The 25,562-nt window shown below is 36.9% G+C and overlaps 1 protein-coding gene across 1 annotated transcript in view; it reads left to right on the plus strand.

The window, feature by feature from the left end:
• The window catches only part of LOC122814248 (adenylate kinase isoenzyme 5-like), a 2,798,058-nt gene that overhangs the window by 2,237,552 nt on the left and 534,944 nt on the right, over positions 1-25,562 (plus strand). Inside the window, exon 8 of the mRNA XM_044086846.1 lies at positions 22,214-22,380. Within this exon, the coding sequence (XP_043942781.1) occupies positions 22,214-22,380 (167 nt within the window). The remainder of the gene's footprint in view (positions 1-22,213; positions 22,381-25,562) is intronic.

Raw genomic sequence — 25,562 nt, forward strand, 5'->3', positions numbered from 1 at the left:
CCACTTGCCTAGTTTAGCAAATAATTAAGCTACTAAAAATAACCTTTCAGAAATTGTTAGAAATGTGCTATAAGTGTGCAAGTGTGTGCATGTGAAATGCCATTTATAAGGAATACCAGAGATGATCATTATGATTATTATTATAAATCTTGTCAATGGTCAACATTTTTATGACTGCAACAAAGTATAAAACTTAACTGGGCAATGCATTTCAACAGTTCAGAACAGGTACAGGAGGTGATTGTAAACTCATGAAGGAAGAGGTACTATGAGATGACAATGTATAAATGATTTTTAGAAAACTACCATGTTCTTTTTGGCTCCCTGACTCCCGCAACCATCAAGCCCATCAATCACTCACTCAACTGGCATCCCAGCACATTAAGCATAGAGTTAAGAGTAGGGATATATGATTAATCAAAGGATTTTACCAGATTCAAAGAAAGTTTTATGCATCTGGGCTGGTTGATGATATATCGCAAATGCCATCGCCGATGGACAGTGTCCCAAAGTGAGGGTAGTGCTGTCTCTAGTTCTGAGAATAACAGCATGCCATCTAAATTACTACATGGATTCTCCATGTTAGGATGACATAAACCAACCCTGTCTAAAGCCATTGGTCCCAAAAAGATGAGCAAGAGGTTGAATTACTCAGGCAAGTAATAAGAAAAAAATAGGACATAATTGTTTTGCGTTAGATATTTCCTGAGATAATGCAGCCCAGCTTGATGTCTGTAGTAGACTTTGAGTACTGTCTGATAAAAAGACACTGAATTTATTGAAAAGGAAAGATAAAGGACTTATGCACATCAAATAAAAAAAATACAAATTCTAATTAAATATGTCTTTCAGTGCATCTAAACACAGAAACTAGTAATGGCGAATGTGTTTAAGTTGTATATAGGGTGATATTTTGATATTTCCATTAGAAAAATATGTTGTCTTGTGGTTTTATTCCTGAAGCCTCCATTAAATAATTACATTTTAAAATACAGTATGAGTGGACATGCATTCATGAAAAGGGAAACAAACCATAACAGTTTGCATCATTATTAAGCAGTATACATACTTGTTTTCTTTTTAATAATTTCCATTCACTACAGCATTGTGCAAACTGCTCAGTTCTTGCCTTCCCTTAAAACGTCCTCCTCTTCCTCCTGAGCATTAGTCTGCATGTATTTTTCCCACAGATTCTATTTACTTCAATGCCATTTTCTCCTTCCCTTTTGCTAAAGATCTCAAATTCAGTTCTTTTATCTCCTTTACAATATTCAAAATGTCCTTTATTGTTAGTTTAGGTTTTTGATTTTCATTTACTAGTAATTGTTTTCTTGGCAACTTACACCATTAAGCATAGTAAGGCCATACTACGTCTAAGCAACTCAGATCCTATATCCCAGCTCATAAGAATAATATCCGTTATTACTACCATTTGTTTCTGCACACATTTCTGTCACAGTACTCTGTAAGGAATTTCATGTTCACATTTTTTTCTCTCTCTTCTGCATGACATCGCCAACATTCATTGTCAATCTGAGAAAAGTTTGTCTAGAAAACACCCATGCATTATCATTAGATATGGAAACGCACTGCTGGAGTGGGGATGGGTTTGTGATGTATTGTAAAGCTAGAGCGATGAAAGGCTCACAGATTCTAGTAAATTTTGGTTATAGGCCATCTGACTCAGCCATTCCGTATATTGGAATTTTCTACAGCCAGTTTAAATCTTAGTTAAAGTGACCTTTTCAAACTGGAAGTCAGTTTCAAAGTCAAAAAAATGACCCTTCTGAGGTAGTAGGTCCTGGGCGAGATATACTGTGAAGAAACTATTTAACTCATAATACAGAACACATTGCTCATGCAGCCCTTTGGATTCATTGACTAAAATATTAATACGACCCACTACAAAAACTCTCATCACACCATTTCTGCGGCTGTAATCCAGAGGTCATATTTTGTTCTCACTGTTAGTAGCTACCATACATTCTAGATCACTTAATGGAAACAGTATTGTGTGGCAACTAGTTAGATGTTGGCCTGTATATTTTTCTATATTTGCTTATAGTAGTTATTATCAAATGCTTACACTAACTTTAATGGAAAGTTATATCACAATAATAGAGTAGTTGCCCATTCCCAGAGTGCAGAGGATGCCTTACTATACTAGATCCATTAAACCATCTGCAGGGTGCATTGTATACCTTTTGATGAAACAATATACATTTTGTCAGCATTTACTGTATTACATTTTAAAAATTAAACACATCTCATTTACGAACTTGCTATGAGTTATGATGGAACAGTCAGTACACAAGTTCACAGGACGTGTTGATCTGAGACAAAAGTGCATTATTTTGTTTTTGAACTATGATGAATACTATGAAACCATTTCTGTACTATTATGGTGTACTGCACACTACATAATCCAGTTCAGTAACTGCTGCAGGAATTTGTAGATGGCTGCTGTATTTTATCCCTGAAAAGTATCCATAATGAGTATAGCGCATGCTCGTATACCAGATGGGGAGATGAGGTATTTTCCTATTGCATGCCTGAATTTTTTATCAAATTATACATTTTGATATGTTATAGGTCTTGTATTAGGAGCACAATGTTGATCATCCCCAACCTTTTCAACACATTATGACATCACTATGTTCCTTAAACTGCCTTATTACTGGGCAATTCCAAAAACTATGTCCATTCACTGAGAGTGTGGGACTGTTTCTGGTCTCTGTCTCAAAAAGAGCTGTGGTTAAAATGGTTTGATACATTATAATGACATTTTCAGTCAAATATACTACAACATGTAACATAACATTTCCATAGAATGTACTGACTGCTTAAAAGGTTAATGAGCAACTGCATACTGACTTTTAATAGAAAAACTAATTTGTAATATAATAGTTATGTTACAACATAAAAGAGTGAACATTTTAGAAATATATGTGATTTGTGCTTGTGGTAGCATGCTACCATGAGCAGTTACATCATGCCTGAGTTTGTAAGGTAGGACTTCATCAGTCCTCAAGCCATATAGGTTCATGACCATTGGTGGAGCCCTGCGCACAGTTCTGAAATGGGAAGCTAGCTTCCAGTGAGGAGTTTTACATTGGCAATGAATGCCAATGTAAAAAACTGAAGCAGGGGAGTAGCCCATTAAAGTAAACAGCTGTGATGAAGAACATGGACAAGCTGTGTTACCTGGATTTGAAAGAGACATACTGAATGAATATAAAACTTGTAAAATGCAAAATGAAGATAATGAGATATGTGCATATTTACTAAAATGGTAGGAAATGGATAAAGCATGGTAGGCCAGCATTGACGAAGGTAGACAGGTAGACTTTGAGTATGTAGGTTTGTAATAGGAATACACTTGGTAAAAAAAAAATGACACCATATAGTTCAATAAGGGAAGAACTTGGTGGTCTGGACCAAGTGTTGATTTACAGAACTGGAGTGCTGAGAAGGTAGGCTGAACATACAATCCAAACAAATGAAGACACACAGGATGCTATAGGAAACTATAGAATTAGATGATGTGTATCACAAAGACAACAATAACATAGAAAAGGAGATATGTTCTTGTCCTGGAAGCACAAACATTAGAGATGTATAGCCCTGAGCAGGGACCAAACAGCAGCACTCGGAGACTTGCAAGGGCAGGCTAAACACAGAGAAGTTAATAACCTGCAAACCCAGACAAGAATGATGGCATAACAATCGACAACTCTATATTAAAAAGATTATGAAATGTGATACCCAGAGTTGGGATGAAACATGAGACAGTTATGTACTTAGGAGAATGTACCCTACATGATACAAATAAGCACAAAGAAATTTAATTAGTGGTAAATCACAGTACAAAGAAGTGGTTATTACAGGAAATGATATATAAAGATAAAACTCAGATCAGCAATGAGACACAGGATATTATTCAGTGTGGTAAAGAATGGTGTAGTTAAAATACAAAGGGTTAGTAGCATTAACAGTGAGCTAAGAAATCAACACTTAATTATGGAAAAAAAAACATGCTTATACAATGAACCATCTCATGTTTAAAAATATTTTGTATGAGATATTTTGCATTGTGGACATGTGAGAATTAAATCTTGGGATAACAAAAAAAAAAAAAAGGACTGATAAAATTCTTCAGAAGTTCCACTAATTTAGTTGCAGAAAAGCCAAAGGCCTAGGCTAGTATTACATTTTGCTCTAAGTAATATAATAATTTTAATAAGAAGTTGTTACATCTGGAAGGCTACTAGCTGAAGAATAGACTAACATATTTATGATAAAATCTGAATAGCAGACAAACAAATTAACATCCCTTGATAAATAGGCTACCATAACTATAGAAATGAAGAAACAGATTGGAGAGTCATGTAATAAATACATCAGCCAGCAACTTGAGTCATTAAATGCAATTCATCAGCAAAATTTATGGCCACTGAAATTAAGACAGGGCAAGGACCTACAGCCATTGTGGGGAGAGCACGATATATTTTCTACGGAGTTCTCTAACTGTAAGAAAGACACAACAATAATGTTAGCTGGGGAATAAATTCACCTTCAGTGAGATAGGATGACTTTAGTTCATCAAATGAAACTGTGCAAAAAGCATGAACACCAATGATACATCATGGTTTTATTATTAACTTCAACATAAGGTCAAGGAATACTGTAGACATCTTGTTTTCTAGTCTCTACTTAAAATATGTAATATTGCACATCTTCAACAATGAGATTCATCAGACTATATTAGTATCATATAAACAGTTAAAGGAAGTAATTATAATACTGTAAAAATTCAATTAGATTGTTTTATAAAGGAAATAATGAATGTTACTTTCCCAGTATGTATGTTCCTACAAAAACTACTACAACTGTACCTTACACACACACACACACACACACACACACACACACACACACAATTAAGGTATATACACATTGTTGGAATCCAAACTCAAAAATAATTTCAAGAAAGAAAAACTACTTCTGAAAATTGTTAAGATGTACTCCACAGAAAGTAACTTGGAGAGAGAAGAAAATTGCTTAAATATAATTATACAACGACCGCCCATTAATATTCAAAAACGTGCACGCTGATAGGTCAGCGTGCACGTTGTAAATCAGACTTATAGGAATGGAAAAAGGTCCGGTCGCCCGGACTTTCTCCATTACTATAACTTTTTTTTTACAGCAACGGAGAACGCAAGATCTCCATTGCTTCACACTGTCTCGCTTTGTTAAATGAGTTTAACATAGCGAGACAGCTTTAAAAAAAGCAACGGAGATTCTCCGTTGCTTTTTTTAAAGCTGTCTCGCTATGTTAAACTCCTTTAACATAGCAAGACAGTTTGTAAAAAGCAACGGAGATCTTGCTTTCTCCATTGCTTTTTTTAAAGCTGTCTCGCTATGTTAAGCCCATTTAACATAGCAAAACAGTTTGTAAAAAGCAATAGAGATCTTGCTTTCTTCGTTGCTTTTGCCCACAGCTCTGATGTACTGCGTAGGCATATGCATGCGCAGTACATCAGAACTGCCGCAGAATACCAGACAGCTGTGGAAGGGCAGCAAGGAGGCATTATACAATGCCATTATTTAAGAAAAGTACTTATTTTAATGTCATTGTATAATAGCAATAACCCACTTCTGGGTGTGGGTAATGCTAGATTCGCCCTTGTGACCAAACCACACCAACTGTGGGTAAATCCAGCATTATCCACACCCAGGCGTGGATTATTGCTATATTAGAATTCAGGAAGGCTAAAAAAATACAGACTCAATTTGGCTGCATACATCCTAGGGCTAATCAAAAGTCTTTTAGACATATAAGGATCCATAAAGATATTGCAACCGCACATATAACTGAGAGGGTTAATAACTAACTCTCCAAGACTTCTACAAATGTGCAAATATTTGCTAAATACTGTAATAGACAGCTGCTTCTCTGCAAAAATAATTGATAATTGGTTGTGCAAACTGCCTGCCCATTTCTCACTGACAGTGCAGTAACTGAATCTCCTAAGATAATGAGGGTAATTTTGTTGCTGATCCCACTAGGCTGAATACTTATTTTTGGGGGGGACAGATAACTTGATTCCATGACTAGCATATGCTTTTCAAAATCTATTAGATGGTCATTTTGTTTCTGACATTTGGGAAAATGCAACTTTATTCCTATATACAAGCACGTAGAGTCCTTTGTGTCAGAAAACTATAGACTAATACGTTTGACACAAGGTAGTCAGTCGTAGCACAAACTTAACTTTGTTTTTATACTTCAGTCATTTCTTTCAGTGTCATCTTCATTTTGGCTAAAAGCAACAGATTCTTTTCTGAGTTCTAATAGTACAGAGAGAATTATGTTAGGATTTGTTTACAGTTTAATTACTATATTATACAATGCTTTATTAATTTAAATATTAATAATTGGGTCCTTTTTAGCTGGCAAGGTTCTTTTCTAATCACCTAGCTGCAATCAGTGTTCTCAGTCATTTATTTTATTGTTTAGTTTCTTTGCTTTTTTTTTATTGCATTATGAAAATATTTAATTTGTAGCAGGTTGATTTAGGTGAGCAGTGTTGATTTTTTCAGCGAGTTGTATATATCCATTTTATGTGTGCAGTACATAAGGTTTGTTTTTAATGTTGCAGTAAATAAGATATGCAGTCAGTAATTCACTATATTTTTTACTGTATTTAATGTCTTTGTTTAAAAGTAAGTATAAACATGAGTTTAGGGATTATTTTAGGTTAGCAACAGTACGGTATGCATTTTGCATGTATATTATATGAAATTTTAACTTTTTTTAATGTACTGAAAATAAGGCAGGTATATGTAGGTTTACTTGAGAAGGTAAGGATGTAGATAAGCTGATGATGACTCTCCATGTATTATATATACATGCGCGCACACACACACATACATATATATATATATATATATATATATATATATATATATATATACACTCAACAAATACTCCAGCACATAAAAAATAAAAGGCAGTAGAGTAAACAGAGTTTATTCACCCAGCAGTCTGCCACCCAGGCCGGTTTCACCACAGGATGACGCCATGCGGCAAAACCAGTCTGGGTGGCAGACTTTTGGGTGAATAAACTCTGTTTGCTCTACTGCCTTTTATTTTTTTTATGTGCAGGAGTATTTGTTGAGTGGATGTTTATTCTCCTAGCACATTTCATCAGGCACTGTTGATTTGGTGCTTTAATATATATATATATATATATATATATATATATATATATATATATATATATATATATATAAAAGCACTTTACTATCTCGAAATACTGAAATCTCGAGATGAAAATGCCAAAAGTGCAGTTGAGCGAAACTGCACTTGATCAAATTCAAAGTGTCGAATTCGCGGGTTATGGTGGCATGGTACATGGGATTTGCTGTGGTTGTAAGGTGCGGTGTGCTGTGGTATATGGTTTGCCTCCCATTGTGTGAATATATGTGGAGATTTAGGTAAGTGCTGTTTTTTAAGGGTTTTGAGTAGGGATTTCAGTGTATGTGAGTGTGTTGGGAAGTTTTAGGTGTAGGTTAGGGTAAGTAGGTAAGAGTGTGAGTGTGTAAGTGTTGAGAGTGGTGGTGTTTGTACATATGTGGTGTGTGTTTATGCAAGAGGAATATGGAGTATGTAGTGGTGGGTTTATTGTCTTTGTCTTTTTAGTGCAACCTCGGAGTTAGTATATATAAGTAGCGGGGGTGTGGGAGGCACAACCTCCACATGGGAGTGGGGACTTGCCCCCCTGCTGATATGTATGGTAGGTGTGTGTATTTGTGTTGTTGTGTTTCTGTGTGTTTTGTTGGTTTGTTGTAGTGTGGGGAGGAAGGTGTATGTATGTTTGTGTCGTGGAGGGTGTATTTAAAAGTTGCGATTTTGAATTTCGCACTTTTGGGGTTTTGATATTGTGAATGTTCAGCTTTATATTCTCAAGATACTGAAATTTGAAATTGCAGTATTTCAAGATTATAAAGTGAATTCATTCCTTCTACAACACAACCATAATCCCAAAGGTACAGTCTATCATTTTATTAGAAAGAAAAAGAACTTTAACCCCATCGATTTCACAGTAGAATTAAAACTTTGCAATTGGACACCCCTGAAATACCTGGAATTAAATGAGGCAGTTACTTACTTTAATAACACCTTCTTAAATGTATTAGATCTTCATACCCCTCCTAGAACCATAAGAACCAGATCTAATCCCACTCCATGGCTTAAAAAGCAAAGCCCTCCTCAAAGCTAGAGATAAAGCATGGATCACTGGAAAACTGTTAAGTCCCGAGCTGCACAAAAAAAATATCAGGAGCTTAGGATTAAAGCTAAAAAACTAGAAAAACTTGACAAAAATTCATTTCTACTCCAATCTTCAAATCAAGCACCAAAATAGCCCTCAAAAATTTTGGGCAGCCATTAACAAATTACTACTACCAGGCAAAACTGGTACTCCCTCTCCCACCTTAGTAAATAACTCTGACAGCATTCCCACTCAGTTTAATAAATTCTTTACTGAAACAATACTGACCCTAGCCAACCAACAGAAAAATCAACACACAAACCCTTCCTCTGAACCCATTACTACTCCCATAAGGAATAGCTCCTTCAAATTCCAGTCAGTTTCTATAGATAGGATAAAAAAGTACCTCAAAAAACTTAAACCCACTACTCTGGCTGCTGACAAATTACCACTGGAATTCTTAAAAATTTCTGCCGATGCAGTGGCCTACCCTATAGCCATTCTAATTAACAGATCCCTGTCAGAAGTGGCACTCCCAGAGATATGGAAAATATCTCACATAATCCAGCTACATAAAGGAGGTAACTCCATAGAGCTTACAAGCTACCGACCTATAGCAATTCTATCCCCTCTAGCAAAAATCCTTGAAAAGTGCATACACTTCCATATGATTCACTACTTGCACACACACAGGCTCTTATCAAACACCCAGCATGGCTTCAGACACTTCCATAGTACCACCACTGCCTTATTGTCCTTCTCCAATACAGTAAACTCTCATAGAAATGCTGGTAAATTTGATTCTGACACTTTTCTTGACCTCTCAAAGGCCTTTGATATGGTTAGACATGACATTCTTATCAAAGAACTGTCCCAGTTAGGACTCTCTCATCCCACCATAGCCTGGTTCCAGAGCTATTTATATGGCTGTCAGCAAGCAGTCTTGTAGAAACAAGAACTCTCTCCCTTTCTCCCAGTTAATCTTGGTGTTCCCCAGGGTTCTATTTCAGGCCCTCTGCTGTTCACCCTCTATACCAATAAGCTTCATTGCTCCACTCCCAAAGCATCTGTCATCCAATACGCTGATGATTCTATGTTAATTTCTGCATCTTCCTCACTACAGGAACTTCACACATTAACTCAGGAATCTTTCCTGTCTATAGAAACATGGCTATCCAATATCCAACTCATCCTAAACCCTGCTAAAACCAAACTACTATTCTTTAAACCCACTCGGTCCATCTCATCAACTTCTACCTTTAATATCATGTCCAGTAACAAAACTACTATCTTTCCCAGAGAGCACACCAAACTCCTGGGCATTGAGATGGATAACAATCTAAGATTTGATATTCATATTTCCCAGACCATCAAGAAAGTTCACAAAAAACTTGGTACCCTCTATAGAAATAGACAATTCCTTACCCAACAAACAAAAGCTACTATATGTCACACTCAACTTATTTCTACCCTCTTCTATGTCTCACCTATTCTCACCAACCTTAGAAAAGCAGACCTAGCTAAGCTTGACTCCTGTTATAACAAAATAGCTAGATTTGCCTCTGACTCCCCATTTAGGTCTCACTACTGCTCCACTGGCTGGAACTTTTGAAACTCCTGCATTACAACCAACTCTCTGGCCCATAAAATTTTATATCAACCAGAAAGAAACCCTGCATTGCAAAGTCTACTTCACCTTCACACCAATAACATAACTCTTCCCTCCAGTAACAAACTTATTCTCACAGTAACTAAGTCAAATAATACAGCAGGTGATGCCCTCTTTTCTAATTATGTATCCAAAATATGGAATGCTCTACCTTTTAACATAACTACTATGACATCCTTCATTCAGTTCAAAAAAGCATTAAAACAGCATCTCACTAATAACTGCCTATGTTCTTGCACTTCATATTAGAAAAATTCCAACTCCAAGAACGTCAATACTTTATAACAGCAAAGCAGACCTCTCAGCTGTACCAAATTCCTCAGTATTTACTGGTTTTGGGCTCAAAATAATAGGGTGCCACGAATTTCTGATTATCCCCTTTAAATCCCGATTTCAGTCTAGCTATGCTGAGGTAAGTATGAGTGTATGAATGTATGAGTGCACAAGACTGTATTTATTTGTACATACCCCTAACGCAACACCACTGCATAAATACAAATGGGCTACTTCTGCCTTCAATGCCAGTTTTACAAATGTGCATTTCAATGAAGCACATGGCTTTTAAACTTTGCAATATATCAATAGCCCATAACTGATGCTGGTATGCGGCATGGGGTGCAGTCATTTACTGATCTGAAATCTGTGGCAATACTAACCCATAAATGCATCCTTCAACAGGTTGTTCCTTCCTTAAAAAATACTTTTTTTTGCAAGGTTGCATGTAAACAAGGTAAACAATGCCGTAAAGGTTGCTACTACAGGCATTTTGCTCTTCTATGGAGCTGTTGTGTTAAGTCACACAAGCCTTTACAGCAGCAAGCCAAAGAAGATGTGTATTAGAGGCAAAAGCTACCAGTGTGTATGTTTTTGTAAGCTTGCATTTCAATGAAGCACGCGGCTTTTAAACTTTGCACTATATCAATTGCGCATAACCTATGCTCGTATGGGGCAAAGGGTGCAGTCATTTACTAATCTGAAAGCTGTGGCAGCACTAACGCAAAAATGCATTCGTTCAACAGGTTGTTCCCTCCTTAAAAATATATATTTTTTTGCAATGTTGCATGTAAACAAGGTAAACAGTGCCATAAAATTTGCTACAGTCATTTTGCTCTTCTACGGAAATGTTGTGTTAAGTCACACAAAGCCTTTACAGCAGCAAGCCAAAGAGGAAGCGTATTACAGGCAAAAGCTACCAGTGTATGTTCGGATAAATGTTAGAGCAAATACTTAATTGCCCCTCATAGATATTAGTGCTTCTCTTTTATGAATAATACACAGTGTCTTCCCAGATCCCATCTTGATACAGGGCCCTAGGGACCTTTCCCATCACCTAACCATATTTTCTAACTTTGGGCCATAATTGTTTACCCTGATTTTCAGTCCCGGACCCTTCTTAATTAGATCTTTGCCTATTTAGCGTAACACTATGTTCAGAGCTAACTAAGTCATAATAGCTGATTAGCAGGCCAGGTTCCATCATTATGAATGTCATGGGAACAGACTTCCCTCAAGGAAGACTAATTATACATATCCAATCCATAGTGAGCCAGCTTATACTCATCATTGCACATTTTCAGACCACAAATCAGTTCTTCTTCTAAAGACTGTAACGGCCAGGCCGTTTGTTGTTATGGAAACATTTATTATGGGTTCAAAATGTTTTATTCTTATTTTAATTATCTTTATTTTTCTTTGTAACCATCCAGGAGTTTTTCAAAAAAGTGGTTATATTTTCTCATTGTAACGGTGTAACCATGCACTCTTTGAGATAGCGGAGACTACTCCCCCCAATCCACTGCACTGATTATGAATATGATCTCACCTCACAGGCTCCCACTGATAGTCATTATATGGCAGTCCCCTCTCAAGAAAGATTTCAGCCAACCAGATTTACAAATTTTTCCCACGGTCAACAGTTCCCCACCCCCCAATATGCCGCCTTTATTGGCAGTCCCCATTCAACCAATAAGGCTTGTCTTAACAGATTCCCACTTCTGGCATTGCTCCTAGCATGAGCTGGGTCCGACTTTCCAATGAAAAGAGCCCCAACACATGAGAACACCCAATCAGGTGACTCCAATTAGATTTGCATGAGATACAGCTCTCAGATATATAGATAAGATGACCATTGGTTAATTCAACTCCTATTGATTTTTACCAACTAATTAAAACATTAGAATTCCACACTGATACTCCAATGACCAAATTTAATTTATTAATTCTATAGATCAACAGGCACAAAGCTTTACAATGCTGTGATGACTACATAAATGCTTGTACACCGGACTTGTAATGAAACCTAATAGCAGCGCTTATCTTTCCTGATACTTTGAAAATCAATAAACGTGTTTTGTTAGAATGTAAATCGTTACCTGGATTTATTTTATTTTTGTATTACAAATGCTTAATTTCCCATCAAGACTGTCATTCAGAGGAGTGCATAAAAACAGAGATAACAAAGTGTTTGGGTGCCGATCTGGTAGTAGAAAACCAGTATTAGAAAGCTTTAGCCTGGCACCAACTGCTTTTTTCTTAATTTGCGACTGTCCTTTCAGTTTGAAGGTAAGCAGTAAAATGTCATTGTAGTAGACGATATTCACTATAAAAATATTAAACCACAATTCAATTAATTAATCTCTTGCTCTGAGTCTTTACAGAATTTAATGGTGGTTTGTTGGAAATCAGTTTGCATTGTTGTACCATTGTTTTACAGTTTCCATTGTTATTAAGTTGGGAACTTTTATCTTTGCACAGTATATTTTGATTTAATATTCAGCTCTCAGGATAAGTACCTAATTTTATGACTTTTAATGTTTCTGGATATTACTGTGTGGTGCCCTGTATATTATTTTGTTTTTCTTGTACATGCAACATTTTAATTAATTAAAGCAGGTTGATAAAATGTGTAGAATATAGTCAGAAGCTGTACTGATACAGAGGATATAATTTGTATACTATAGATTTACAAAATTAGGCAACTGGGTGTTTTTTTCAGTTGCATATTTGTGGTACACAATGGGCTAGGGCAGAAATAATTGACTCCATGTGCTCAAAAAGAGTGTAGAGTGCATTGCAATTCTCTGAGAATTTATAGCAGTAGTGTGTTTTACATTCAGACACAATCACTCATACCATCCCTCAACTTCCTAACACAAGAATTCTAGATGAAGCCTTAGATTATAGGGGGTGGAGGGCAAGGATAAATTTAAAATATTGTTCTTATAAACTTAAAATGCTATTAGAATAACAGGTTACTAGCACTTAATTTTATTTTTATAAAAGAAAATTGCATTTTAGTTTTATACAAGTAGTTCAAAGTTTGATACAAGCTCAGAGGTTAATATAAATAAAACACTATTGTTCTGGTTACATTTTGTGTTCAATGTTTTGTCTGTTCTTCAATTTGCATTTGAATTCTGGTATCCCACAATTCCATCGGAGTGGGCGGGGTTAGATAATTATATATGCAAATGTTATGTTAATCAGCGTACAGATTTGTACCTATTTTTCATGGGCCTTTGTCCAGATTTTTGATGTTTCCAGGTTGAGAGGTATGCAGCAAAGCTTTCGGATATAAATACTTCTTCTGTGCAATATACATTCTGTGGCATTCTTTCAGTATTTATAAAACAAATGTAAAGTCATGTGAACATGGCCAGCTAATCACATCATTTCTACAATAATTCAATTAGCATTTTAGCTTAGAGATATAGCAGTTCCTTAAAAAGTATTCAGACATGCTTTTAACTCAATTTATAAATGCAAACTAGAACTATATACTTAAATAATTCTATCTAATAAAATATTTATTAAAAACATTTTGTACATGTTCAAATTATTTACACATATACAAAAGAAGAATACATATATATGTATATACACACATTTAAAATACCTAGTGCAGTTGCATTTGTCTAGTTGCTAAAACTGGCTTAATACTAACCATGTTAATTAACCCTGGTAATACATCTGTTTGCGGTCTTAAGATCCATGCATATTCTTTATTTTCCAGAAGGTTATTAACATCACCCCCTCTTACTTGCTTATACACTGTTTCCATTACCCTAAATTTAAAAGTATGATTATACAAGATATATGTTTTTAAGTTGTCTAATGATACACTGCATTTTCCTTGTTCAAGATCCAAAATATCAGAGGTATTATACATAACTCTCACAATGACAACTAAAACCTAAAAGCATCACTATACACAAAACTGCACAACACTAAAAACTCATTCCCATAGATTCTGAAAGAACCTCACTGCACACATTAAGATATAAAGACTCTATTTCCACAATGCAGCATTTTTGATTCAGAAACACATTGGCAATGAGAAAAGACCTCATTATTGGCTGATATGCATCACTTTTAATCACCACTAACTGCTGTGAGTGCAGATAAGCACTTTCTTGTGGTAGTTAACAGTGGCAGTGGCTGCATTGTGTTAGCTCAGGCACCCCCACTCATTTTCTCTCTCTCTCTCTCTCGCACGCACACGCAGTGTACACAGACACACACACACACACACACACACACACACACACACACACACACACACACATACACTGAAATCACATATTCCATACCTGTCCTGTGTTATATAAACATCCCCAATGTCTGCTTTTTTCTGCCTTCTTTAGTCATTATTTCCAGACATTACAGTTTCATGCTTCATATCCATCAGTAAATCCATGGCAGTGCAAAAGCTGTTACACTACCAGTTTTCTAAGTTTGTCTTCTTCTTCATCTTTCGGCTTTTCCTGGTTAGGGGTGGCCACAGCAGATCACCTGTCCACTCATGCCAGCCCGGCACCCAACCTTCCACAGAAGGCACAAACATGCACACACTCATGCCTATGGCCAATTTAGAGTATCCAATCCACCTACAGCATGTCTCTGGGATGTGGGAGGAAACCGGAGCACCCAGAGGAAACCCACGTGACCACAGGGAGGACATGCAGACTTCGCACAGAAGGCACCCCAGCCAAGGATCGAACCGGAGAACCTCTTGCTGTGAGGCGGCAGTGCTAACCGCTGCACCACCATGGCCACCTAAGTTTGTAGGAAGAATAAATAAAATCTGTCCCTGACTGTGTCCAACCATTAATTTTAGCTTTGTCTTGACTGTTTGCACTGTAAGGTTGAAAGGTTTGCTAAAAATTCCCTGTCCCTGTCTCTCGTATGTCACAAACTCTTGTAAGTATTTAATAAGGTTTGAGCTTGTTGATATAGGTTAGAAAACCCCTTACTAAGTGAGTCACTGCTGAGGCTTACTGTGACAAGAGTGCAGTTACAGGCATTGCGAATCCTGAAAAATATAGAAAACATGGTTTCAGAACAGTGAAAGCACCTCCCTCACAATGAAGGATTTTAATGCCTACTATGAAAATAGGAGATACAGCTAGCCATGCCATGAGATGTAGGGCAGTAGATGTGTAACATATGCCAGCACAGCTAGCTGGAATTTTGTAAAGAAGTATATGTCATTTGAATATCAAACTGATTTGTACAGATGTTTGTGTTGAAAAATGTATCTGTAAAGCCATGTGTGTTAAAATTTATCAACAGTCTGCCCCGCTGGAAAGAAAAGAAATGTACACGCATTATTGTAACTGTTTGAATGTATATTTTCAACAGAGGATACTGGAAGAGAAGAGGTTAATCTCAAACTTAAAAAAAGCAAAGAAATTAAATGACTTTATGGGTTAAGCAATAAAGATGTTATCCTGCAGTTTTGAATGGAACCAGAGACTCAATGTCTGTGCTACAGAATAGGTTGTAGCTCCTGTAGGAAGAATGGAATGGTTTTATTGTTTTATGGCTTCCAGATGCTTTAATAAACTTAGCTAAAGGTCTAGTGTGTATTGTAGCACATAGATGCTAAACCCTGGCAGCTTTTAATGATGGGGGGATATTGCTGGAAACAGAGTCAGATAACCAGATATCTGTAATGTCATTCTGCAAGACAGAAATAATATTTAGATATTAGTAGGAGATTGCTGTCAGTATTCTCCATTCTGTCTTGGATCTGACAACAAGGATCACTCACCCACATCACATTGCCTTGCTCTATTCAGTAAGTAGGAACAGTAATTCTTTAGTTCAGCCAGGAAAATATAGTGGGAATAGTTGTTTTGTTTTTCTGTAACTGTGTGAATCTTTCCGGCTGTGTTATTTTTAATATTTCCTGTGATTGAAACTCTGGTGTTTACTGTAAATAGATATTTCATATTCTCATGTTCATTTATTATTTATTATTAAATATATTTAAACTTTTAATTGTGGCTGGTCCTTTCAGAAAAATATTTAAGTTTTGAGAGCATTTGCATATATTTATTTGGTGATAACTCTGGCCACTCCTAAAAGCCTTGCTGTTTGGTCAACATTACCATTTGTATTAATATTAATTTGACTCAGTATAATTCAGTACCCTTGCAAAAGCCTTAGGTAGTTGGCTTTGTAGTTCCTGGTGGCAGTAACTACCTTATAGTCTGGGAAGAAGGGCATAGCTAGTAAACATGTGCCAGCCTTTCCCAGTTGTGTGGTTTTGTGTGTGTGTGTGTGTGTGTGTGTGTGTGTGTGTGTGTGTGTGTGTGTGTGTGTGTGTATGTGTGCAAATCAAATCTCAAAGTCTGTGTGTCAGCAACTTGCAGCAGGGACATGAAGTACTGGTTTCACATAGATAGAGGTAGAGGACTTGGCTTGGGCACTCAGCTAAGGACTTAACTCTGCAGCTGTACCAGTGGGGAGTCTTATTGGTGACCTGGAGGGTGCCAGAGAAACCCACATCCTGGGCTGAATCCCGGGCTGAGTGTGTTCCCTGTGTGCTCTTAAGGGAAATTGTGCTTGGTGCAGAGAGGTCTGCATCTGGAAATACTGAGTGTGTCCATTTGTATTCCAAGTGAATGTCTCTCTCCAGTGTCTGTAATGAGGATTCAGGCTCCTTGTTTACTGGCCAAGAGTGGGGATGTCACACCTACCACTCATTCAAACTGACACAATGATGAATTGGAAAGTGTAGTTAAAGTGGCATAACTGTATTCCTAAAGAAAAGTTACCACCAGAGTCATAATGATAGGCAATGACCTTAAACACCACTACATCCTTCTCACTATATACAAAATCCAGTACCACATTGTTGCCAACTACCACATTCCCTCCACCCCCTCCATGACTCCAGCATATCTACACAAGTTGATATCCCTCATTGTAGAACCTAACACTGTCCACTTGGGTGACTTCAACAACCCCTCCATTAACTGAGGAGCCTATACCACCACAAATAAATATGCACAAAAATTCATGGACTTCATTAATGCTGGATCCTTAGACCAACTACTCTAAATCCCAAAAAGGAGCTCAAAAATATTGGACCTTTTTATCACCAATATAGCTCCCCTATTCTCAGCACACATAGTAGCAAATCACTGATTGAATCTGACCACTGTGCAGTAACATTTTCCTTTAGTGCAAGACCTGAGTTACCCTTTAAACTCTCCATCTTTGGAGATTACTTCAACACAAATCTACTCCAGCTAACTGATGACCTGATGAAATTCGAACATCCTCTTCACTTTGAGGACCTCACTTCACAAGCTGCCATATTCACATATATGTTCTATTCCCAACTCCAAGCTTGCATTGGGGCCTCAGTCCCCATAAGATATAAATACAGTGCCAAATTCACACAAAAAAAACATCCACTAGAACCCTAGTATTAAAAAGATTAGCAAAACACTTGGAAATAAAATCCTCCAAAAGCAAGTACAGATTGAGAATTACCACCCATGCTAAGGATAACCACAAAGTCTTCTTCGGCTATGTCATGAACTTCAGTAGCAACACCCAGCAATACTCATCTCCTGAGGACATAACCACTGTATTAGCAGGCAACTTCAGCATAAAAAACGTTACACCCTTATCCCCCTAATCATGCACAGTATATTAACACACCTATACCACCTCTCCAGTCATTTTTGAACAATCTCTCTCCAAGGCTAAGAAGACTAGCAAAACAGACCCAAATTATGAGCTAGGCTATCTTCTTGTTAGCACCAAACATTATTTGGCCAACCTGTTAATAAATCTATTCATTCTTAGCCTCCACATTGGATTCTGCTGTAATGATCTCATTTCACAAAGACGGAAATCACTATTGTTCCAGGTAACTGACCACATAAGCCTCAACTGCCTTATCTATAAGGCGATGGAGTGCATCATTATTGAACTTATTAACAAGGACACTAGCATTCTTCAAACCCTGGACCTAAACTTATTTAGTTTGTCAAAGGCATTTCTTGCCTCCTAAACCTGGAGTACCTTTTTGAACAAGTCACCAAGGTGCTACACTCAAGCAAATTATTTCTTATTGCATATCTGCATTTGGCCAAAGCCTTTAATACCATTTTACATTTGGCCAAAGCCTTTAATACCATTCTACTTTTGACCAAAGCCTTTAATACCATTCTACATTTGGCCGAAGCCTTTCATACCATTCTACATTTGACCAAAGCCTTTAATACCATTCCCCACTCTGCTGTCATCGATAAGCTAATCCAACTAAATGTCAGCTCCTGTGCTAATCACTGTAGAGCAAACTAGCTCACCAAAAGAACCCAGTATATTAGAGTTGGAGGCACAATCTCATCTAAAAGAGTACTTACCAGCAGTGTCCACAGGGATCTGTACTGGGGCCTCTTCTCTTTGGTTTCTACTTCTTTGATGTTAAGGCCAACACCAAGGACTGTAGCTGATAATGTTTGCTGATGATTATAAACGTGAAGCTGTCATAAATACCCCAACTAACCTCTAGATTTTCCAGAAGGTTCTAGTACAGACTGGTATTTAGACCATGGCCTCAAATTAAATGCCAAGAAATATACCATTGTGCCCTTTGACAAACCTGGGCACCCATGCTCCTATCACATAAGTGACACCCCCCAAAAAACTGTGTCAGTTATTAAGGACTTTGGTATTTTCATTGGCAGTGAACTATCCTCTGACCACCATGTGACCACTGTTGTTAGTAAATCCTTTTATATAGTCAGACTAATCATCATGGGTATATCTCCTAGATCCTAGGAGGTCATCAACCCCCTCTACTCCTCCCTTATCATTCCAATTAAGTACTTATCTAGGCACATGACCCAGCTCAAGTGACCATAGTGTTTCCTTACTAAGGGAATCAAAGGTGTGCACTGCTTAAGCTGCCCTGACTGCCTTAAAGCATTGTCCTTCTTTTCTTTTTCCTACTGGCTTCTGAGATGGACCTCTGCTCTAGCCTACAGAGCCTTCTACACATCCACACAATGAATACCCTAAAAGAGATGTGAGCATTCAATGGAATATAAATCGAAAGTGCTGATATGAGAGATAACTATCACAAACAATACTTTTTTCTATGGAATAAACTATCATTGGATATAAAGCATAGCAACCTCCTGCCCCTTTTTAAATGTAACCTGGATGGCTGGATGAATAGTCATAAATACACCCCATTCTGGCTCCTCAAACCCTTATGAAAAGGGTCAAAACAATGCCCTAAGTTATTCATTCTGTTGGGAGTCTAATATTAATCCATGAGTTAGTAAATTCATAGTGTAATCATGTAGCTGGGCTACAAATGACCCACCAGATAAACAGCCTAGAATAATCTTAACCTATGAACCAATGAAACTAATGTCCAGCCTTACTGACTGACTGAAGTACTTGGTGATTTGCCAGAAAATCAAACTTTTTATGCAGGATAGTGAAAAATATGAGATAAAATTAGGGGTGTTCTGCTAAAAAGGGACAGTTGAGAGGACTGTGCTTTGCATTTAAAGAGCTATCTAAACTTTATGATAGGGTGGCATTTATGGAGATGTTCTGAGTTAATAACTTTGCTATCAGATCTAAGCGCCACTAAAATTTCTGACAGAGCAATACTCGTATTTTACTCAATGTTTCATCAGAGATTTCTTCATTTACTATCTCTCTGCATATCTCTAAACTGGCAGACCCAAAGAATAGGAACAAAGGCCTTGAAAAATAGGATCATCCAGCTAAAAATCTGGGTATCTAATTAGCATAAAATTTGAATGCCAGATTGCTTTTTTAATTCTTATATGCTATGCTTTTAGTAGGAGTATGAGATATTAGATTATCAAAGACACGCTGTAAAATATGAACACTTTAATAAATTTGATCACAAATTTCTACCACACAAGGTAATTTATTTTTGCTTTAGAAAAAGGAAATTCTAAGACGTGAGTTCTCTTTCTTTAAATTATTGTTGTCACTAGTATGTAGGTTGGGTACTATGGTCTTCTGTGAACTAGGCAGCTTCAAAAATCGTGTGATGAGGAAGATTCAGAAAACAGTATGAAGGTATAAACAAATCCTGAAAATAGGGACATAACTCCAAAAATAAGGACATCTTAAATTTGTGAAGTGGTTCAACTTATCAGTCTTCTATGGTTCAGTCTTTGACCAGTTATACTATATCAGTGAAATAACTACATATTATATGGCAACAAGAAGTAAAATACAGGATTATATCTAGTGCAGTAAATTTTCAGTGATCTTCCAAAATAGGGACAGTTGAGAGGTTTGTTTCTCAGGGCCTGATTCCAAAAGACTTGCCCTCATTGTAAGTGACTGCTTGCGCTGAGAGCAGGTCTTTGGGAATATGGCTCCCATAGGCCTTACACTGAAGTAAGTTAACTACACTGACAGCAAGCCTTTCAGAATCAGGACAGACTTACACAAGAGCAACTCTTTAGAAATCTGGCTGTGAGTCTTCCCAGGGTACTTCAGACCAGAGATAAGGTTACATTTTTACAAATTGACTGCTCCTGATAACAAAGTGCACCTAGTAAGGCAGTTAACACATTACATTTAAACCATTTAAAAAATCTGGGAGAGGTACATATTCAACGAAAATAGGTGTTGCTAACGGAAGCATTAGAGTTCAGTTTTATAGAATATAAATGCTAGAATGTTGATGGAATTACATGAGTAATAGGTTAGAAACTTGGATAAACAAGACCTTCATCACCTACAGTGGGGCTTTGCACTTCTTCAGTCTTCTGGAAAAAAAAGGCACTTAATATAATTTTGAGTTGTGTATCAAGCTTTTATTCTTAGAACGGAAACTCAGCCCCACTATTACATCTTAGTGAAGTTGGAAAATTAAAAAAAAGCCAAAACATGATTTTTACAATAATGAAGTGAAAGGTAGAATTTAAAGTAAGTAAAACAGGGCTAAATACATATCCATTTGAGAAATAAAAGATGTTAATGATAGTAAAATAAAAATATTAAGTTTACTTAAGAAATCAATCCATGTCTCTTTTTTCTGATTTGTAGAGTGCAGAGAAGAAGAACAGTTAGTTGTGATAACTTTTTTGTTTCTAATCCATTATTATATTTATTTTATTTGTTCATATGGTGATGCTGACGTAATTTGTGGTTGTAATGTCTGATATGACAGTTCTTAAATTACTGATGATATCTTCTTATTACTGTGTCCAAGAGAATTCTTTTGTCTAGGCTCATACCTCTGAACTGTCCAGATTTTCACAGAATGTCTGGATTTTTGCCTGCTATTTTTGGTCTGTTCCTTATAAAATCTGTGGTTTTCCGTAAAATCGTTGGGATGATCTAAGGACTGAATTCACTTAATAATGACATACATTGTACTTTTAGATGTCATATCCTTCAGAAAAAATAATGCTAAGACAAATCTTGTTATTCTAGCCACTTGATAAGTTTATAAGAGCAATATTTAAAATCTGCCCCTATTTTTGTACCTTTGTCACCCCATTATATCAAGCTTTGTCCAGAGTTCTTACACTGAGAGGCTGAGAGGTATGTTAAGGCTATGCTTAAATCACTTTACAGTGTTGGTCTTTTTTAGGCATAGCACATTTATTTTCTCTGACTGCTTTTAATAAAAGTACTCTTAACATCAGACTAGTGGCTTTGTAATCTGAGTATATGTTATTACAGCTTTAATTTCATTTGATTTCATTTGACAGTACTGCAGACAAAAAAAATTACCTTATGGCTTACTAATGTCTGATAACATTTCTTGGTGAAGTATGTACCTAGAGCTTTTTATATTTTATTTTAACAGTATTTTAATAGTGCAATAAAAGCAAACTTGACTCAAAAAAGAAATGAGCAGTTTTACAAAACCATTTATTCTCATAGTTTCTGCTCCAGGATCTCTAACAAAATGTCTAAATTAATATAAAATACATTTCTGTTTTTCTTCAAGGAGGTCCTGGTAGTGGCAAAGGAACATTATGTCAACAATTAGTACAAAGGTATGGACTCACACACCTTAACACAGGGGATCTTCTAGAGAGTACCAAATCGTCATCAGCCATTGAAGGAGCGCACCTAATCAAAGACACCAAAGAATGTGGAAAATTAGTCTCCATGGTAAGTATTACTGACATGTTTATTGTATGGTTCACGTGGATCATTTCGAACAATGGTGCCAGACAATTCCAGGCAATACATCAAAAAATCAAAGTAGTACTCAGTAGCAGACAAAGTAAATGTTATTCTAAATATACATTTAGGTCACTGTGCAGAATCTGCATACATTTTTCTTTGCCTACAAGGGATTTCTCCCATTGCTCCAGTTACAATCCGCATCCTGATCCTCTAAATTGCTGATAGGTATGCATACACTGTGTGTGTGTGTGTGTGTGTGTGTGTGTGTGTGTGTGTGTGTGTGTGTGTGTGTGTGTGTGTGTGTGTGTGTGTGTGTGTGTGTGTGTGTGACAGAGAGGCACCTGAGATGGACTGGCATCCTATCTAGCATAAATGACTCTGCCCTGCAGGCATTAAGTACTGCATTAGGCTCTGGCTCCATTGCATTCCTGAGGTAGCTTACATATAATTGGAGGATAAATGACTTAATGATCTTTGCGCTTGCAATAAGTCAGAGGAACATAGTTCCTATCTGAGATTAGTCAGCAGATTGGTTTGTTAGATTTCTGCATTCACATACTGTAGTAACTATGCCTGCCTTCCATCTCAGGAGATCCTTCTTATTTCCAAGATTTAAAAAAGTGGACAATTATTATTTCAGAAAAATCCAAATTTCTCATTCCCTGTACTCCTCAAAAAACTGAAGCCAACAACCCCAGCAGTAGACAAACTACCAGCTGAATTCCTACAAATCACTGCAGAGGCCATTGCCTATCCTGTATCCATTCTCATCAACAGATCTATAACTGAATCCAAAGTACCTAAATCATGGAAAATATCACACATAATACCATTACATAAAGGGGGACAATCCCTTGAACTTACTAACTACCGCCCTATTGCAATACTATCGCCCCTATCAAAGATTCTAGAGAGAGTAGTCCACTCACAACTAATGAAATGTCTGCTTCACAACAATCTATTATCACAGTCCCAACATGGATTCAGACCATCACACAGTACAACCACAGCATTGCTATCCTTCTCAACTAATATTAATGCCCACAGAAACAACAGCCTGTTTGTATCCTCAGTATTCCTAGACCTATCTAAAGCCTTTGACATGGTGAACCACAGTCTACTACTAGAAACACTTGCCACTTTTAACATAAACTCTTCCACCTTATCCTGGTTCAGTAGCTATTTATCTAACCGACAACAAGCTGTTCTCTGGGTAAACCAACTGTCCCCCCTACTCCCAATAACCATTGGTGTACCACAAGGATCCATCCTTGGCCCACTATTATTCTCATTATTCACTAATGACATAGCATCATTCCTACCCTCCGCCTCAATAGTCCAATACACAGATGATACCACTATAATAAGTGCTGCTAGCACCCTTGATGAACTCCAAATTATAACACAAAATAACTTTACCCTTGCCGAAGAATGGTTCACAAACATCAAATTGTTACTTAACCCAAAGAAAACTCAACTTATTCTTTTTAGCCCAAGTAGATCCCCCCCCATAAACAATAACTTTTCAATAATATCCAAAGACAACACTACCATTACCCCTACTCCTCACACCAAGCTGTTAGGAGTAGTAATTGATAATAAACTTAAATATGACATCCATATCTCTCAAACAATCAAGAAAGTCAATAAAAAGATGGGACTCCTTTATAGAAACCACAACTACATGACCAGACACACAAAAGCCACCATAGCCAGAACTCATCTGTTATCTATACTTCTGTATGCCTCCCCAATCTTAACAATAGCAGAACTTTCAAAAATTGAGTCATGCTACAACAAAATTGCAAAATTTGCTAATGAAGCCACATATAGGTCCCATCACTGCCAATCCCTCAGACAGCTCAACTGGCTTGAGTTACCCCAAATCCTTCTACTCAACCAACTCACCACTGTCCATAAGCTCTACAACCTCCCTAGGAAAACCCCAGGCTTGCAACAATTAATTCAACACTATACTCCCACCAGAAACTTAAGATCAACCCAACAAAACCACATAAAGGTCATCAAGCACAAAAATGAAGCTGGCAAATCACTCTACGCCTGCTGCATTGCTAAAACCTGGAACCTCCTACCCAATCACCTAACCTCAATATCCTCACCTTCCCTCTTCAAAAAAAACATAAAATCACATTTTATGCAACACTGGCAATGTCCATGTCTTCCCCCAGGCTAGACCAAACAAGTCACAACTATTAGTACTCACTTAAACACCATTGTCCTCAACCACCAATAGCTTAGTGACACAAAGCTATACCACCGATTATGCTCTACCATCTTACCCCTTTTGCACAAATTTTACCAAATACTTCTATAAATCTCAGATCAAACTATTGTTTTGATCCATATTCAACAAACATATGGTACTCTGAGCCAAAATATCCTGTACCTTGCAAATATTACTAATGTAACTAACTTTGTAACTGTCTGCAATTCTACTATTGTAATGTAACTAACTTTGTAACTGTCTTCATGAGTACTGTCTCACATCATACTAATGTTAATTAACTAAGGTTCTGTCTAACTGTTAATGTTAACCAAGAGAATGTATTGTAATTATTTGTGGAGCTTTTCTCCCTGGGCCTCCGCTGAAAATGGACCTGTGTCCAGTCGGACTATCCTGGTAAACAAATGTAAAATAAATAAAATAAAATAATGCTGTGGTCTCTCATCCATACATTTATATAGTTCCTTACTACACTGGCTTGAAAGCTATCTCACCAGCCATACCAGCTGTGTGCCTGTTGACAATTTTTTCTGCTGTATGTCCTATTCACCTTAGAGAAGAAGGTTTTCAAACAGCTCTTTTTTCTTCTTCTTATCTGAGTCCGCTGTGTAATTTACTCAGATATTTCAACATTCCTCTTTACAGATGATCTAGTCACTTCCAGCAATTGCACCTTCCCTTCCTATAGCACTTCACCACTCTGCTGACATTTGAATGCAAGAAGCTCATTTGAAACCAATTCCATTATTTATTAAAAAAAACAGTTTCTGGCTTTGCATCATTTCTAAACACATTCCCTGTTACTGGCACATAAAAAGACTTTGCTACAATACAGCAAGTGCCAGAACATAAATAATTCTTGAGTTTGGCTACCTTCTATTCTTTCTTCAGGCTTTCAACACATCATATCGAAATAAAT

This window comes from Protopterus annectens, chromosome 10.part0 (assembly GCF_019279795.1).
Source record: "Protopterus annectens isolate FY-2018-M chromosome 10.part0, PAN1.0, whole genome shotgun sequence".
In the NCBI taxonomy this organism is placed as follows: Eukaryota; Metazoa; Chordata; order Ceratodontiformes; family Protopteridae; genus Protopterus; species Protopterus annectens.